This window comes from Argopecten irradians, chromosome 16 (genome assembly GCF_041381155.1).
Source record: "Argopecten irradians isolate NY chromosome 16, Ai_NY, whole genome shotgun sequence".
NCBI lineage: Eukaryota > Metazoa > Mollusca > Bivalvia > Pectinida > Pectinidae > Argopecten > Argopecten irradians.
In genome coordinates this window covers 10,838,763-10,856,318 of record NC_091149.1, presented here as the reverse complement: position 1 = coordinate 10,856,318, position 17,556 = coordinate 10,838,763, and the positions used below count along the sequence as shown (strand labels likewise).

Sequence of the window (17,556 nt, the reverse complement as noted above, 5' to 3'; positions counted from 1 at the left end):
TTTAAAATATACAAATAACGGGATTTGCGTTACAAATATCACGCATATTTTCATACAATGAGAACTGACTTGTAGGCGCGTTTTTTTAAATCTATTTCAAATTGCGGAAAAGCATAGTATTAAAATTGCACTAAAACGTCGAAATATGAGAGAAAAATACTCTTTCATACGTTGAAATGAAGGATAGGTATATTCTACCCTCGGGATCACAAAATGTTATAAAACCCTCGTCAAGCATCGGGTTTTACAACATTTTGTGACCTTCGGGAAGAATATCCTTATCCTACATGTACAATGGTATTGAGTTTCAATGGGAATGCAAATAGTAAGTTTGCATATGACCAATAATGCAAGTCTCCCTCTTACTAGAAAAAAGTTCATTTCTAATAAAAAAAAAGCTTACATCACTGCAAATTATGTTACTTTTTATGTCTATAATTCTTGCGATACAACCACCCCACAAAAGCCTCCCATGTACGATCATAGCAACTAAATAAACCATGAGGTGCCGACAAGAAGATGGAATCGAGGTTGACCTATGTCAATATCTACCGTTATTATTAAACAAAACTCACCCGGTTTACAGGGAAATTAACACCTGGAATACTTCAATGCTCATTACCGACCTATATCTATTAATGTCGTTTTTCATACCTCAAGCTTTGTAAACACTAAACAATAGGGTCTCTTGATTCTTGGAATTATCCTATTGTAGAAGGGAAGCCATTTATCTTTAATTATTTCTTGCAGCTTATATTCACATAAAGTAACGTATTCGAAAGGACTATGTATGGTTGTGGCCATTTTTTGTTTTGTTTTAGAAACCATAAAGCGCATCCTTGAAAGACTTTATATATCTCCTTAAGATGTATTGGAATAGCATACATATCCACAGTTAATCTTAAATTTGTTCAAGGATGCGCTCTATTGTTTCATAGACCAAAAATGGCGAAAATGTCAAAAATTCAACATTTTCATAAATGCCTTTTTTGCATGATCACCATGACAACTACAGCTGCTATATTAGAAAACAATAATTATAGTTTCAACAAGGATGTTCTAAATTTTCAAAAATACATTAAATTAATAACTAAATAACACTTTTGAAAGTTGATGGAATTGCGGGCTAAAAAGGGCTCAAACCCTACGTAGTCCTTTATTGATACATTTTAGCAAAGATGCGCGACAAGTAAAGTACGTATTCAACCTGATCTATGGACTGATGAATGCCTAGAATAACTCTAGAATGCGAAACAAGGCTACAAGGGGGTATTATGTAACATGTCAACCTCTAGCCCAATGTATGGTCGGAGTCGGTTTATTAATGGTCTTTCTAAGACTTCTAAAGATGATATATATTTAAGCATTAAACTAACTTCCTATGGCATCTATGGTCTATATAGATGCCACAGCTTTGCAAACAATCTTCACAATGCGCGCTAGCGCATTATGAGATGATTGTCTGCAGACAATCTTCACAATGCGCGCTAGCGCATTATGAGATGATTGTCTGCAAAGCTCTGGTATCTATATAGACCATAGATGCCATAGGAAGATAGTTCAATGATTATATTTACATTATCAACTCATTTTTGGATCTCTGCATTAACTTTGTTTATGCTAGACCATGAAAACCGTTTATCAACGACGATTTAATCCACAAGATGGAACAGCCATTTTGACGGGGATCAGTTGACACCACGTCAACATTAGTGACGTCATAAAGGTCATTTTTTGGGTGTCGGTTATACCGTCATATCCTTCAATTTGCCTTGGTTAGTTTATATTGTAAAAGTTCCAAGTGAATGTAAATATACATATATACATGTTTGACGATATTTACATATGATCTTTTATAAATGGGTTGCTGTATATTCGCTTGTTTCGCATTATCACATTTATTCGCAATTATTAATATATCCAAAGTCAAAGTAAAATGGCAAATATATGGTACCACACTGTAACGTAAGCCTTTTATTGTGGAAACTCATTCTTATTTACAGGTCTATAACTATAAGATGATTACATAAAATTCGTTACTATTGAAATTCCTTTGAATTCATTTATTACAATTTATTAAAGCTATTAAATATTCCTCCTCTTGTTCATAATGACAAGTTACATCCAAACGAAAGCTACGAACTACCATACTCACCGAGAACACATAAGAGCTGGCCTTTCATTTTGGAGGATCGATTGTAAAGCTGCCCTATATCGTGTCTGCGTAGGTGACAGCCTAGATCGGTATATTATCAGTACAGTGCGTGACCTTTTATAAACCTTATCAATCTAATAAACATATGAATGTATCCTCTGTTGTTTCTAAGTCGTTGTCTCCTATTACGGCAAAGACCGCAATATTGCATAGGTGAAGTGCGTTGACATAGATCTGTATTTCCTTCTGAATAGCAGATCCATGTTGACGAAGACCTCGAAAGCAACGAAAAAAAAATCTACTCCAGTATCATTCAAGGTAGTGGTCTTTTCCGTAGGCAAAGCAAGCTGACGTTTCGTAGCAATTACTAGGAGAAGTCATGAAATAGAATACTGCACTTTTTTTTATAAAAAGTATTAAACTTGACATGTAGGTAGTCAAGAGAAAACATTAATACGAGTTAAACATTCTTCCAGTATTTTGGAACATGCTCCAACGCCGACAGAGCGTAAACGATACTTATTTGAACAATTCTTTGTGATTAATCGTGTATATATATCTGTCTTATTAACAAAACAAAAAAAAAATGCTTTTGGTGCATATGCAAATTCCATATAGGACACAGTGCCACATTTTCTTTTTAGTGACGCAGCTTATCATTTTTAATATTTTCATCTTGAAGTAAAATTAGAAGCTCAAAATTTTTAAGGGTAGTATTGATGAAAAATAGGTAACTTATACAACTTAAGAAAAACATTAATTCGTCTGCTCCTGTTTTTGAAATAGAAAAAAAACACCGCTTATCAGCAGTGGAACATCTTTATGATGACCGCCATTTTCGTATACAAAACTAACTGAAGTGAGTTAATAACACAGAGTTATTGGTGACTAAGTTTTATCTATGAGTTTGGATTATAAATATACATATTTATAAGGGGACCTAATAAACAGACTTATATTTACCAGAATACATCTACTTCCGGCACACAGCCAATATTATCTAATCTGAATGTCAGGTCAAGGCTGAAATTCACCGAAAACTGATAAAAAATAATTTCAGGTAAATTTCAGGTCAAAAATTCTTGATCTGAAATTCTTGTCAATTCCATGTTGATATCTATTGACCTGATATTTTATTGACCTGAATTTCAGGTACAACTTAAAGAGCAATTTTGGTCAATTTCAGGTCAAATATTTCTTGATCTAACAGTGATGTTAGATTATATCATTAAATCTTTAAATGCTAATGCAAAATATATGGAATTATGATAATATTCTCAAAGAAAAGTAAGTATAAACCTCTGAGGTTTCAGTTTGAAGTATTGTATAGAACTAGATCAAAGTAGCTTTGAGATTTTCAATTTAAATTTATCAATATCTGTAGCAAGTTGTCATTTGTAAATTTTGTTAAAAAAGTATTTTCATTCATTGTACAATTTTGTACGGGGATTTAGAGAAATTACACATTTGGCAGCCATTTTGAAACTGTGAAAAAAAATTACCAATCTTTTTACGTTGATCATCACTGCGACAGCATTTTAAGCTGTATTGAGCTATTCTTTGCTACGTTCGCTGTGATTAAATAATTTAGTATTTATTTTAACATTTTAGGTTTATTGTAACACTTATATTTTTTTACTGTAAAATATCGAAAATTAACACATGTTTTAAAGGGTAAAACATAGGCATACGAAACCCCAATTTTTTTTGTCTGATGTCGAAAGAACAACCTTACACGCAAACATAGAGTATTTGATAATTAGAAAACAAGCTAAAATAATCATTTCCTTTCCCAGAAACATTAAGGCAAAATAAAACTTCGGCACTGGAACACCTTTTACAAGATATTACAGAGCGGAAACTTCAACAGAGGAAAGGTATTAGTAAATACAGATAAATACGTGTATATACAAACATGTGGTGAATGTAATATAAATGATACATAAATGAGGTGATTACAATATACGCGAATAGATTAATGAGTTCTATTACAATAAAGTTTATTATAAAAGTGTTATAAATAAATAGCCAGTTTAGCAACACTCACGAAATACTATATGTTATATCATATACATATGTAAATACCCCACATATACATGTACACATCATCAAAATCATTTACTTAATTTGATAAAGTTATTAACAGCTAGAAATATTGTTTCGTTGCTCTAGATTCAATAAGTATCAAATATAAAGGGGATTTAGATACATCTTATTGAAAAAAAAAAAAAAAAAAAAAAAAAACCAAAAAAAAAAAAAAAAAAAAAAAAAACGACGTATTTTTACGAATAACTTCTGGTAATTTATGCGGAAAATAACGTAAGGCGACCATTTTTGGAATGGCTCCCGGCCTTAAAACATTTCCAAATAAATAGTGATTCCTAATTTCCATGTTTTTATCAAAAAGTGCTGGATTTCGATATTTCAGACCGTAAACCGCTCTACTAGTTGCAGAAACAACGACTTTTATTTGCCAGGGGACAGAACCCAGTGCCTTCCTCACAGGGGGGTCAATGCTCAACTGAAGGCCAAAATTGAGACGGCATCAAGGGAGACGTAAGGAAAGAAGAAAGTCAGTTAGGAAAGAGAGCAAAGTAAAACAAATAGTCGCCTTTTACGATTCTATAATTGTAAATCACAATTCTAACGTGTGTATTGTGTTATATTAATAGATACTTTTAAAGTTATATGTGGCGTATTTTTCATACTCACGAATCTAGATAAGCTTTTGATATGTTATTCATTAACAAAAGTTACTACCATTTTGAAAATAACATTATTTTCAATGCATTGGTTTTAATTTAAAGAATACAAATAAGAGCAGAAAATTATTTTTAGCAGTACAAAAATCATTATATATACATCTATAGTGAAGCGAAATGAGTACCTACGGCCAGACTATGTAGCCATGTGTTTTACAATTTCATGTCGCATTTTTACAATGTTATTAGTAATTGTAAAGTGATTTCTGTAGGATGTTTCCATCTAAACATACATAAGGCATACGAAACAACCATTTTACAATACATAATCTCTGTGTTGTAACTAACGTTTATTAAGGCATCAGAGGCTATTTGACTGATTTTCACGGCTTAATTTATCAAAGCTTATAGTTTTCATTTAATTTATGAAGAAAAATTAACATGCCAAAATGTTCGTCCAGTTACGGCACATATAACTTTAAGTACAATAAAACGTTATTTCAAATATTGATTTCGAATGTAAAATCCTTTTACGTGGCGCTCATGTCTACATATTTCGTTGTGTATTAAGCGTTGATGTCACTATTTTTTTAATTTTATCGGGGTATGAAAAAAAATTGTTTGCAAACTGTGTGAATCCGCGTAAAGTTTGCAACCATTTTTTTTTTTTTCATAACCCGATAAAATTAATAAAAAATAGTGACATCAATACTTTTACTTAATTTTATACTCTATTTGATAAAATGAAGTATGTTTAAATGTAACATTATAGTGGTTTTTCAAGGGATTATTTTTTCCGAATCAATACGCAACGTCAATGTATGTGACATATTTTTCCATGTTTTTTTTTTTTTTTTTTTTTTTTGGGGGGGGCTTTTTAAAAAACTGTTTTCAAAGTATTATTTGTATCTTTTATTTACCTTTGTGGTAACAGGTCTAACACAAAGAACAGGTTCATGTCTAAACGCTTCTTTGTTTGTTTTACCGTCCCACTAAAGACCATGACCTTGTAAGATCGTATCAGGTTTAGGTGGCAGAGAAAAAAAATCACCAACCGGCCGTCAGTAACTGGCAACCTTGAATATATCATATATTTAAATCGTCCATAACTTTAACCACGTTTATAACCCTTCAATCGTTATCTTCGAGTAGGTAGTACACGCAAGAAGCAGTCAATTTGGTATGACGTTTCAAAACAATAGAGCTATTGAAATAAAACACTTATCACAATTCACTTTGCCGATTTAGTTTATTAAGAGTGTTATATTTTCATACATAATGCGGAGGCGGTGACAGGTTTACCATATGATCGTGTAATAGTTATGTGCCTGATGAATATAACTATCCATTCCATCAACCGGAATGTTGAACAGCGACATACCACGTGTACAATCCTCAGTAGCTATCTGAAAATAAGAGAAAACAAATATAGATATTTTAATCATTATCGCTAAACTCGAAAAAAAAACCCGAAAAGCATTCTTTAACTTAAATCCTTATATCCCGTTTTAAAAACATTCGTATTACATGTATTGATCAATCAAAGACGGCGAACATTTTGAGAACTTCAGTTTCAGTTACAATTTCAGAAAGAAAAACAAAATCATCAACAACGCAAATCTAGGGTTAATGATTTGGTAATATAGCTAAGACTCGAACGTTACGAAAATCAATTGTGAAGCATCAACTTCAATATATACACTGTCAATCACTTTATTTTCGCGAGAAAATGGAGAACTTAAATTCCCGAGTTACAAGAATAACAGCGGTTGTCTGTCCATCCTTTATTACGAACTTACGTATCTGCGATTGTATTGAGAATAACGCTGGCGCGAAATGTTGTAGTACTTTAAAAAAATTATTCGCGTGCGATTTATTTTTGAGAATTTTACGATCCAAAACTTCGCGAATAAATATCTACATCATCTATTTTGATAGGAATTATCATTCATATCTAAGATCCGTGAATAGTAATCTTCACCAAGTTTGTTTTGAAATGGTAATGGATGAATGAATCTCGAAATTAAATAACCGCGGAAGTAGTTGGTTTACAGTATGTGATATGCAGATATTTGCAGTACCGTTTCAAACCATCGTTTTATTCATGGCGATGTTTTTTTGAGAAAGAGATGACTAATACAATGATTTTAAACATTATAATTCCATCGCCTTGTCTTCAATTTCTTGCAATTAAAATAAAACGACAAATTGTCGCCGATGAAGTTGTTTCTCCATCTTGGTACTTACTGTTAGGGAGGTAGCATTACAGCTCACGAACACTCCGGCCAGACCATCGTGTGTGTATGCGTGTCCGGGAAATGCGGCGATGGCAGAGTATTTAGGTATGCTATTACAGTGGCTCATCACCTGAGGGTTATAAGTAAAATTAATTAAAGTTATAGGGACGTAGCACCGAAACATTTTAGTGTTTTATTTCTTAGTCGCGAGTTGAATCTGATATATTCTGTATTTTCATATGACAGATTTATCTACCCTTGTGGGTAGGTATTGAATGTGACGTCATGTGAGTATAACGTCATACTGTTCGGTTAAAATGACGTGAATTGCGCTCATAAGATAATAACGTAACAATCTATATATACCCGCAAGGGAACTAACTCTGTAATATCTAAAGATAGAATGTAATATATATGAAATTCCAGATTTTCTAAAGGAATCACCACCTTGAAATCTACCAGGCAAAAGGACATTACAAATGACGACGTCTTCCCTTAATTATGAGATAACATTCTTCATTTTTTAGACAATGTGAATGCTTGTTTATGCGAGACTAGATTATATAGATAAAAAAAACGAAACAAAATGCTGAGGTTTTAAAGGCATTATCTACTTTTACATATATTTTTAACGTTAAATATTTTAACAGAACGTCGACAGATAATCTTTTGTTAAAATCTTACGTCAATTTTATGTCTTATACCACCGTAGAATGTCAACCCAAAGCTTTATAAACTATTGCTTCGACTTATTTTACAAATAAGTTTTATGTTGAATGATATACAATACGAAAGAAGACAAAGTTATCAAAACCAAATATTCAACATTTCATTTGATATCGCTCTTCTATATATTTCACTATTAAAAACAACTCTGTATATTGTATATACGTACCTGTTCACCTTTGACCCAGGCGGAGGGAGCGGGGGCGTTACACATTTTCATTGGTACTGATTCAGAGAGAACGTGGAGGCCATCACTGCACTTTTGGGAACCTTCGCTTATAATTTCATGCTTAATCAGGCCAGCGTCCACGGAATCAAAACTGCATGATCTAACATGCAATTCTGAAGAAAACAAACATCTCAATGTCATTCTTAAAACAATATGGGTCTGGAATATTCGAGGCCAGTGGATCTCAACGACCAATGTGCTTCTGAGATATTTTACGTGTTTGGTAGAGTAAGGCATTGAGGCTTGAGAGATTCATTTCAAAATCGTATTGTCAATTTTGAATAATGAATAATGAATTATGTCCGAAGTTTAAACAAATGTAAATACCCTCTTTTATGGACAATTGTATCTCCCAGGGGTCATATCCAACATGTCATGGTCATCCCTTAACTTTAAGGAATTCCTTAACTTAAAGATGCTCCACCGCTGACAAATGGTATTTTTTCATTATCAAAAACAGGAGCAGTAGATTTAGTATATTTCTTCAGTTACAAAAGTTACTTACTTTACACCATTACCACCATTGAAAAGTTTGAGCTTCTGATTTTACTTCAAGTTAAAAATATGAAAGATAATTAATTGAATCCCGAAAAAATTCTGTGTCACTATATCCTATATGGAAGGAAATACTGATTGCGCATGCACCAAAGGCGAAATAAATTATTTTATATTATTTTTTGTGTAAATTAGACATATATATTCATGATCAAACACCAATTATTGTTCAACTGATGAATATCATTTATGCTTTGTCGGCGGTGAAGCATCTTTAAATAATAATGTTTTTCTATGGAAACTTTTAAGGTAAGGGATTCGTTAAATTTAAGAAATGTTCATGAAATTGAGTCCTGGTTTTATAGATAGTGTAGTGATATATGAAAACCTATCAAAAGGAGATGTTATTGGATATCTGGGGGTATGTGTTATAATTATTATGTATAATTGAAAAATATGCGATATTTACCGTTTCTTTCTCTGCACGTACATCTCATGTCATAATTATGAGCGAAGAATTTGTCTGAAAAAAAGTTAAAAGGAATATTATAATATAGTACAAATTGAGAATTTTAACATTATAGAGATATATTCGTCACTTTCCTACAATAATGTATCCTGTATTTGCATCTTGCAAAGTTATCTGCCCTTGTGGGTAAGTATTGATTATGACGTCATGTGTTTGTGAGCGTAACGTCATACTTATGAGAAAACGCCTTGAAATACACCCACAAAATAATGACGTAACAATGCAGACCTGCCAACAAGGGAGATAACGCTATGCTGTGCAAAGACGGAGTAGGCGCATGCTAATCTAAAAAGCTATTGTCACAGTTGACACATGCTGCGCACAAACTATTTGAGTCGAATGAGTTTAAATATAAAAATCGATTAAAACTACTCCTATTCCTTCAGACCGCCACTAAAGACGGATGGAAACGAAGGGTATAATTCTATATTTCTAACAAAACCGACACTGAAATTGGTAAAGCGCACAAAAAATTTACCTTGGGGTCCAGTTTAACAAACACTTCATCGAAGATTCGCGTCGTGAATGATACACAAAATAAACGTATGGGCAAAATAAACATATGGACAAAATAAACGTACAGACAAACTTAGATATCATCCCAATATCGTATGAAGTAAGGGCTAAAACAACCAAATATGACCACTTCAACATATTTCATTACAATATATATTATTGATAATACAAGAAATATAAACATAATTATAATATAAATCATAAAATAATAAAATATCAAAAGTTGGATAGGACATCAGGCGACGCATATACGATTCATACAAATCCATTTCAACATATCAAGTTGAATAATTTATTTTTGCTTGCACAAGGCGATTTTGTTGAAGCGACTAGAAATAGTGTCGTCTGCTAGTGTTGAGTGTTGTTCTTTAGACTATAGCTCCATACCCAGAAAGATGGAATGTACAAACAAAAACTTTAAACAGCAATATTACCGTGAAACTGTTTGACTAGATCCATAAAACACAAATTCGTTTCTATTGCAGCAAGCTTTTCCCATTCTGAAATATGAAAACTTTTTAATTAGTGTTTTCAAATGTAACGATATAAAAGATTGAAATGAAATCTTCTTAAAATCTAAAAAATAAATTGGAAAAACAGAAAACGGCGATAGGACGTACACAAACTTCCAAAATTGTGTGAAAGTTAATCATGTGGAGTTATTGAAGGAAACAATCTAACATAACGATAATATATATATTGTTTAAAATACAGATAAGTCAGTGTATGATCCTATCAAATACACTTTGTATAATGATACCGAAGTCAATAATACCATACCATCAGCATGTCGTCTGCAGGAACGTCCTAGAGACGAAATTCCACTCGTATAGAACGTCGTGTCGTAGATAGCTAGAAATAGTACATCATTACATTTATCGAGTTGAATTATCAATAACGTTAATTGCGCCCACAGAATGATGACGTCACAATATTTTGAAGAATTTAAAGCTATGCCTCTTCTTTTTAAAGGTTTTCACACCACAGCTTACATGTATGTGCTTTCCTTAGATATCCTCCTATATATTGCCATAACAAACTGCCTGGTATTATTCTGTATTTTTGCATATTGCAAAGTTATCTGCCTAGAGATTGATTGCTACGTCATGTGCTTGCGTGCGTAATGTATACTTTCGGAGAAGAGTGCGTTAATTGCGCCCACAGAATGATGACGTCACAATGAATACCAACTCGCAAGGGAGCTAACTCTGTGATATGCAAAGACGGAATAAATGCTACCTAAAAGTTAATCACAACGATAGTGTTTCCAGGGCAGAAGATTTCATATTGTAGGTTTCATGTTTTGCCTACTATTTTGCTTTCATGTTCAATATTTTCTGAAATATCAACATACAGCAATCCTCGATATTCCAGGGATTATTATAGCATTGTCATTATATCTGCCTTTGGACGATATCATGCAAAATCTGACGTTCTGTGTCCGACAACAAATGATTAACGTAATGTCCTGCGTTTTACCCGCACCAGGGTTCACTTGCAGGAAAATTAGCTCATGTCAAATACTTTGATATAGTAGGAGCGTATCTCAGCTATTCACCTACTATTTCGTGTCTTTAAAATAGGTTACAATGTATATAGCTCGTACATTTTTCAATTTTCGTAATAATTTCTATAGATAGCCTGCATCCCTATGACAACCCGCATTAGACATCTTTTTATGTAAAAAACCGTATAGCCCACGGGCAATACGCAGGAAATTACGGGACATAAATCATATTAATTTTCACAATGACAAAGCCCAGGAGTAGACATCTCTGCAGTGACATCATTTTCAACTAATTAAATTTAACTAATATTGTCTATGAACTATGATAAAGAGAAATTCAAAGACAACATTATCAAAAATGTCAACGTCTGACATTGCTATTACTATTTCTGTTAAAAAAGGGTCTATCTCGAAACTCTTTCTTTTGGTTTTTAGAGTGAATTCGATTTTAAAATAGGTCGTATATCGTAGAATTAATACATACGATAATTCACCATCTACCTTAAATAACTAAAACTGTCGCCAGAGTGGACGACAAAAACGTCCGTTGTACAAATTAAGTAACAATTTCATTAATTGGGGACATTGCAGAAACCTATATAATTCAACTCCCCTTTATGTCAGGATTCTGCGTATCAAATTTTATCAAAATCTGTCAAGTAGTCTAGGAGGAGTTCGCTTGACAGACAGTGTCGACAGACAGACGGACAACCCAATTCCAGTATATCTCCTTAACTTCGCTGCGGGGGTATAATAATTATACATTCCGAACCAAGAAAATTATTTCGATACAGGATTTTATAAGAAGAAAATGAAAAATGGTATACCTCTGTAGTTATCGTCTGATTCCCTGCAATGATTTATAGTGGCTGAAAAAGGAAAACAAGTTTTGTTGCATTTTTGCAAGCATATCTAAAGTACATGCCGAAGATCTCTCATCAAGTCATCAAGGGTTTAAAGCGTTGCTCTGTTGTGATAATTACGGGATATATTTCGCTCCATTTCAAAATTAAAAACAACGTGTTGCTTTGTATAACAAAGACAATTATAATATTATGTGAGCATTTCAACTGGACTATGTTATTTCAACCTGATTGTGAAATTTGGGTTGGTGCACACGAGGCTTGCCAAGTGGTTAAAGCAAAAAAGCAAAACTCTTATTCAAGGGTTGGGCTATTACTGTATTCCCCAAAGGACCATTATTTTTCTCCCATTCTTCAACATAAATGATCACATTTCATCTGTTTTGAAGCATTTCATCGCGCCATCACAGAATCCAGTCTCTTCTAGCGTGCTTTGCAGTCCCCAGAATTCACCTTTGTAAGCGACCATGTAAATTTGACGATTCTTAAAAAAACGTTACTTCGGACGCATACTACTTTATTTAATACATATTTGAACTATCTTTTTTTATCATTTACCTATACATTACTACTCTTTCTGAGAGAAATTATTTGATCGCTCAATGTTGAATGAAACAATTATGGATTAATTTGTGTATACATTAGATTAACCTGTAAGTAAATCGTCATGATTTCCATACAGCGTCCGCATTTAACAAAAACAGTCACTGTGACGTAATTTATAAAAGGGGCGCAGTTTATTAAACAACGTCATGACCTAATCTTATGTGACATGAGGTCAACAGACACTCAGTTCGTGAGCCGTTTACAGAGGTGAGAGTGAGGACCGCAATGAACCCTGGTAGGGATTGCGCAGAAGCGTCGTAATGTGTAAACAGATGATGACGTCGTTTTACATGTCCTTGTGTAGTGTAGATGAGATGTGGTTATTCATTAAATGGTTATTTTTATCTTTTAATTTTTCTATTTGTAATGTATGTGTATGTGGACAGTGTAATAAAGCACTTACCGTATGCGCCGTGTGTCAGTTCAGTGTCTGGACAGTCACACGTACAGTTAGGACTAGGCTGGTGTGCCTTGAAGTAATCTGTAACATATAGCAAGTAACATTTTATTAGGCACATTTCACTTACGTACTACAAATGAAATTCAACCCAATACTCAACTTAAAATTTGTTCGTCAAAAAGAAATTGTGGAGGGAGCATTGCAGACCGAATCCATTTACGCTTGAGTTTTGACTGTAATTGGGAATTTTAAGAATCAATCAGAAATACACGCTAAGGAGAAAAGAAAACAATTACAAGCACATCGATTTACATTAAGGACGTTTTTATCTGAGACATTGTACGGAAGGCAAGAAAAATAAAACCAAAATTACAATCAGGCTCATACCTCTGAGATGCATGGCGGCGTCCCGTGCACATTGAACATGGTGCGACGACGTCAAAAAGTAAAGGAAATACCACTCTACAACAAAAACGAAAATATCATAAAATGATTCCTCGCTCATTTCGCAAAAACAGAAGTTGGGGATTGCGGGAGACATGAAGATTTGTTTCCCCTTAATAATTCATGTTTGCCTCGGGCTGCGCCCTCGGAAAACATGATTCGTCTCGAGGAAACAAATCTGCATATATCCCTCACACCAGGGCAATACATGTATATCATACACTGAGAATGAAGCTAGGTAGACTCAACTTCTGAATAAAGAATAACATTTTTTAGAATTTCTGGATTTACGATAAAACATGGTTATAACGAACCTCTGCGGAGCAATGACATCGCTTCGTTATAAACATGGTTCGTTATACACATTATCCTTGACAGGGGGGTGAAAATGATTAAGTTATAACAATGATATCACTGTTCGTTTTCAACATGTTTAACTGTACATTTAAAACATCATCATTTTATACAGAAAGCAAAAGTACCTCTTTCATTAAAAAATATTTTCGACTTATCAAATACGTACGGTTGTCCATGGGGGAACAGCTGTCACCCATAAGGTTTTTCAGATCTGAATTTAAAATAAAAGCTTATATATGCAAACGAAATTCAATTTCGAATTCATTGCTAAGAAAGAATGCAAAACGAGAAAATAGAAAGCGAACTTTTATTTAGTATATAGTTATGATATAATATGATATAAGTAATATCAAACTACATAATTGTAACATGAATAAGTCGTGAACTCTACTGATCATTTAATAACTAATTTCAGCGTATTTTTTTTATCCGGACTTACGTTTCTCCTGGTTGTATAAGGTTAATACACATTAAGTCATCTTTAATTGTTTCCCTTTCTGTTTTGTTCACGTTGCGCCAGAAACTGTACGTTATTTATGGATGAATGCAGTTTGTTTGTTTGTTTGTTTGTTTAATTAACGTCCTATTAACAGCTATGGTCATGTAAGGACGGCCTTCCATGTATGTGGTGTGTTGCGTGTATGTTGTGCGAGGTGCGTTTTGTGGGAGACTTGGATGAATGAAGTAACATATACTTACGAACATACTCGTGGCTAAGTAAACATTCGGGGTTTTCCGTGAGAGTCACGTTGGGAGATCCTATTAAAACAGAAATGGCAAATATCTATAAAAAAAAATAAAAACATTCCAGCATATGCCGGAAATTACTTACGTATAGCAATGGCAATATGTTATTTTAGAGCATATGTTCAATAATTGCGTATGCACTAACGTTATTTACTATTTTGTGTAATAATCACTTGATATATGCATACAATTGTGACGATGCAAAACCTGAAATAGGCTCACAATATATATATGATATATCTTGTTAAAAGGAAATCAATACGAGTATTAATATAAAAACGTTAGTGTAATAATGGCATTACGAAATACAGAGAGTACGTCCAGTTAAACCTGCCTTAGCGACCACCTCTGTATAAAGACCGTTTGACCTCTTTCACAAGGTCTCAAATTGTCAATTTTAAAACAATTTGTCCAGTATATATCCCCTAATTAATTTAAATGACAATTATCTGCCCTTGCATCATTCGTTTTTTAACTGAACGTCATACTTTTAAGAGAATGTCGTATACAAAACGAAGACGTCACAATGGATATCTTACGATTAATCTGTAATTATTATGCAAAGACGCAATAAGAGAGGTAAAGGACGTCGTTTGAGAGACAATGTAACTTAAATAATGAGTTATAGGAATACGACGAAAGAGCAAAATATGTAACGTGAACATACCACTTGATGACGAGCAAATACCACAAGAAAGGTGGCAGCGCTGCCTTACTTGGTCACTATGCTGGCAATAGCGATTTCTTGCCCAGGTGGGGCAATGCGAATCGCTGTCAACACAAGCTGAAGCAAAAGTAATAAAAAAACTAAGAGTAGAAGTCGGCAAATACTGATCAAGTAGGCGGATATGAATTATCATACATTATATTGACTTTCTAAAAAAACAATTTCTTAAAGAAAAAAATGTTTAAAAACAACTACATTCTAATATTGATGGTATGTAGGATGAATCATAGTTTTTATGAGACCTACCCATATTTTATTTGTGACCTAAGGTATCTAACTGAACCTGTCTTAACACCACTCAAGCCAAGTTTTTACAGTACAGGCGGTTTGATACAGTACACATTTTAAGATGTTTTCAATATGTAAAGATTAAAATGAGAAAATTAAATTCGAGTGGTTTTTAATTTTACCAGATTTTTCGTGATATGCCTTTTTGGGTATTAATTAGTCAACTATTTCTCAATGTTTACAGACGAAATTTTAGTGAAGCCTTGCGAAAACGCGGTCTGCGAATGCGATACATTCTTCGTAGTCATAACTATGATTTTTCTTGTACGGAGGATAGACAAGTATTTGGGTGTGACACATTGTATTATACTATTTTGAAATCCGCCAACTTATGACAATGAAACTTTGTTTCTATTTCATTGTAAAATGTTCTAATGTCAGCTGAAGAGCCTAATGTTGTCTGTGCCGCCTAGGATAAGTCTTGAGACCAATATAAGACCGAATACTTCTTTTAGTTTATTAGGAATTCACAGTAAATCTGTCATCTGTATAATTATGTAAATGCAAATTTAGCAATTAAAGTTTATTTACATGAGTCATAAGACAAAAAAAACTATCGAAGCGTGAACGAGAAGTAGCCCGATCCTGCACTGGGTTTGTATTCATACGTCATTGCGATTACGCTTTTTTGAACGCAACTCCCCTCCCATTGATTATATAGGGGCATATGTACGTATAATAATATGACAATGTAATATGACATATCAATATGATAACGTTTACTTACAAGCATGTATGCTCCTCAAACAAAGGGTCAGTGGAATTAAGCAGCCTTCAACAAATGATTGAAGTTAAAAGATTAACTATTACCGTTACCAAGCAAAAATACATTGTATAAAAATACAGTATACCTTGTAGAACGGACCCTTGGCTACTCTCTACCTGTGTCTGTTTCAGCATAAGTCTATGTAATTTTCTTAAATCCTAGTAATTCAAACGAAGTCTTGTTTAATACGGAAACCTGAATATGCCGACCTGTTAACCCACGTTTAGTGCACTACTCTGTAAAATCAATTTAATATATTATAATTGTGATCAAAGAGAAAGGAGTAGATATGATAGGACCAGTATTTGGCCTTAATTTTTCAGGCCGAAAGATATTAACCCTGATCCACATCAATTTCACATCAATAAATACTCTCATACTTGCCATTCATCAGAACATAACTTTTTATAACCAGGTACACGATGTGCTCCACCTATGACGTCATCAAATTGATGATTTTCCTCTTCTCGCCAAATTTTGCTAAAGTTCATCACCTTTAGGTTAGAAAAAGCTTGAAATGGATTTGGCCGCCTCCTTGGAGCAACTTTATATTTTGCATGGATATGCGTAAATACACGAAACACAACGTGTGAAAATCTCTTTCTGCTCCACGAAAGCGGCCACATTCATTTTTAAAGAAAACCGCTCAAAAAGAATGATTTTTCAAGGATTTTTTGTGAAAAATGGCGGGAAACTGCATGTTGATGACGTCATAGTGAACATAATTGGCACATGTGGGATATTTTCGGGATGTAATGTGTTAGCAAATGTATTCAACTGTTATATGGCAAAATATGTTGTTCTTTACTGGAAAATTAATTTTGCGGCCATATTCGAGTCTTAACGTACCTTCTCATTTAAAACAATACTATACTTTACAAAATATATCAAAAAGGAAAAACAATACCACACAACCCTGAAATAAAAAGCAATATTGATCAATCTCTGACTCTTTTCATCTGTGAAAAATAGCTGATCCTCTACTTCATGTGTCTACAAAGTTTAGTCATATGCATTACTTTTGGCCATGACTTTTAGTTTTCAATTTATTTTGTTTGCCGTACACATACTTTATCTGACCAGTATTGAAAATATTACCATACTTTCAAACATGCAAATCAAATTGTGATTCTGTACTTACCAAGGCCAAACAAAAGATTGACTTTCATTTTGGAATTGTATCACGTTGTCCTATGTCGTGTTAATGCCGAGAGTACTAATGTTCTAACAGTCTACATTACTTTATTATGCTTATCAGGTTT

The 17,556-nt window shown here is 33.4% G+C and overlaps 2 protein-coding genes across 2 annotated transcripts in view; both read right to left on the bottom strand.

Annotated features, from left to right (window-relative positions):
* Nucleotides 1-2,375, bottom strand: part of LOC138310821 (uncharacterized) — a 41,591-nt gene extending 39,216 nt beyond the window's left edge. Inside the window, exon 1 of the mRNA XM_069252150.1 lies at nucleotides 2,156-2,375. Within this exon, the coding sequence (XP_069108251.1) occupies nucleotides 2,156-2,183 (28 nt within the window). The 5' untranslated portion in view covers nucleotides 2,184-2,375. The remainder of the gene's footprint in view (nucleotides 1-2,155) is intronic.
* A 3,712-nt stretch (nucleotides 2,376-6,087) lies between these two features.
* On the bottom strand, nucleotides 6,088-17,556 carry LOC138310754 (uncharacterized). The gene is made up of 14 exons (XM_069252093.1): nucleotides 17,436-17,556; nucleotides 16,256-16,300; nucleotides 15,181-15,297; nucleotides 14,466-14,525; nucleotides 13,933-13,977; nucleotides 13,353-13,427; nucleotides 12,969-13,046; nucleotides 11,924-11,965; nucleotides 10,370-10,441; nucleotides 10,024-10,089; nucleotides 9,014-9,067; nucleotides 7,990-8,162; nucleotides 7,105-7,224; nucleotides 6,088-6,263 (listed from the first exon to the last, which is right to left on the bottom strand). Exons 1-14 carry the CDS (start codon nucleotides 17,461-17,463, stop codon nucleotides 6,156-6,158), a joined length of 1,083 nt encoding a protein of 360 aa, XP_069108194.1. The 5' UTR covers nucleotides 17,464-17,556; the 3' UTR covers nucleotides 6,088-6,155.

Coding starts and splice junctions, on each gene's coding strand:
- LOC138310754 (XM_069252093.1), bottom strand. CDS start 17,463: ATGAAAGTCAATCTTTTGTTTGGCCTTG. Junction 10,442..11,923: donor ATCAGACGATAACTACAGAG/GTATACCATTTT, acceptor TACTATTTCTAG/CTATCTACGACACGACGTTC. Junction 9,068..10,023: donor TCTAGTCAAACAGTTTCACG/GTAATATTGCTG, acceptor ACTTTTTTTCAG/ACAAATTCTTCGCTCATAAT.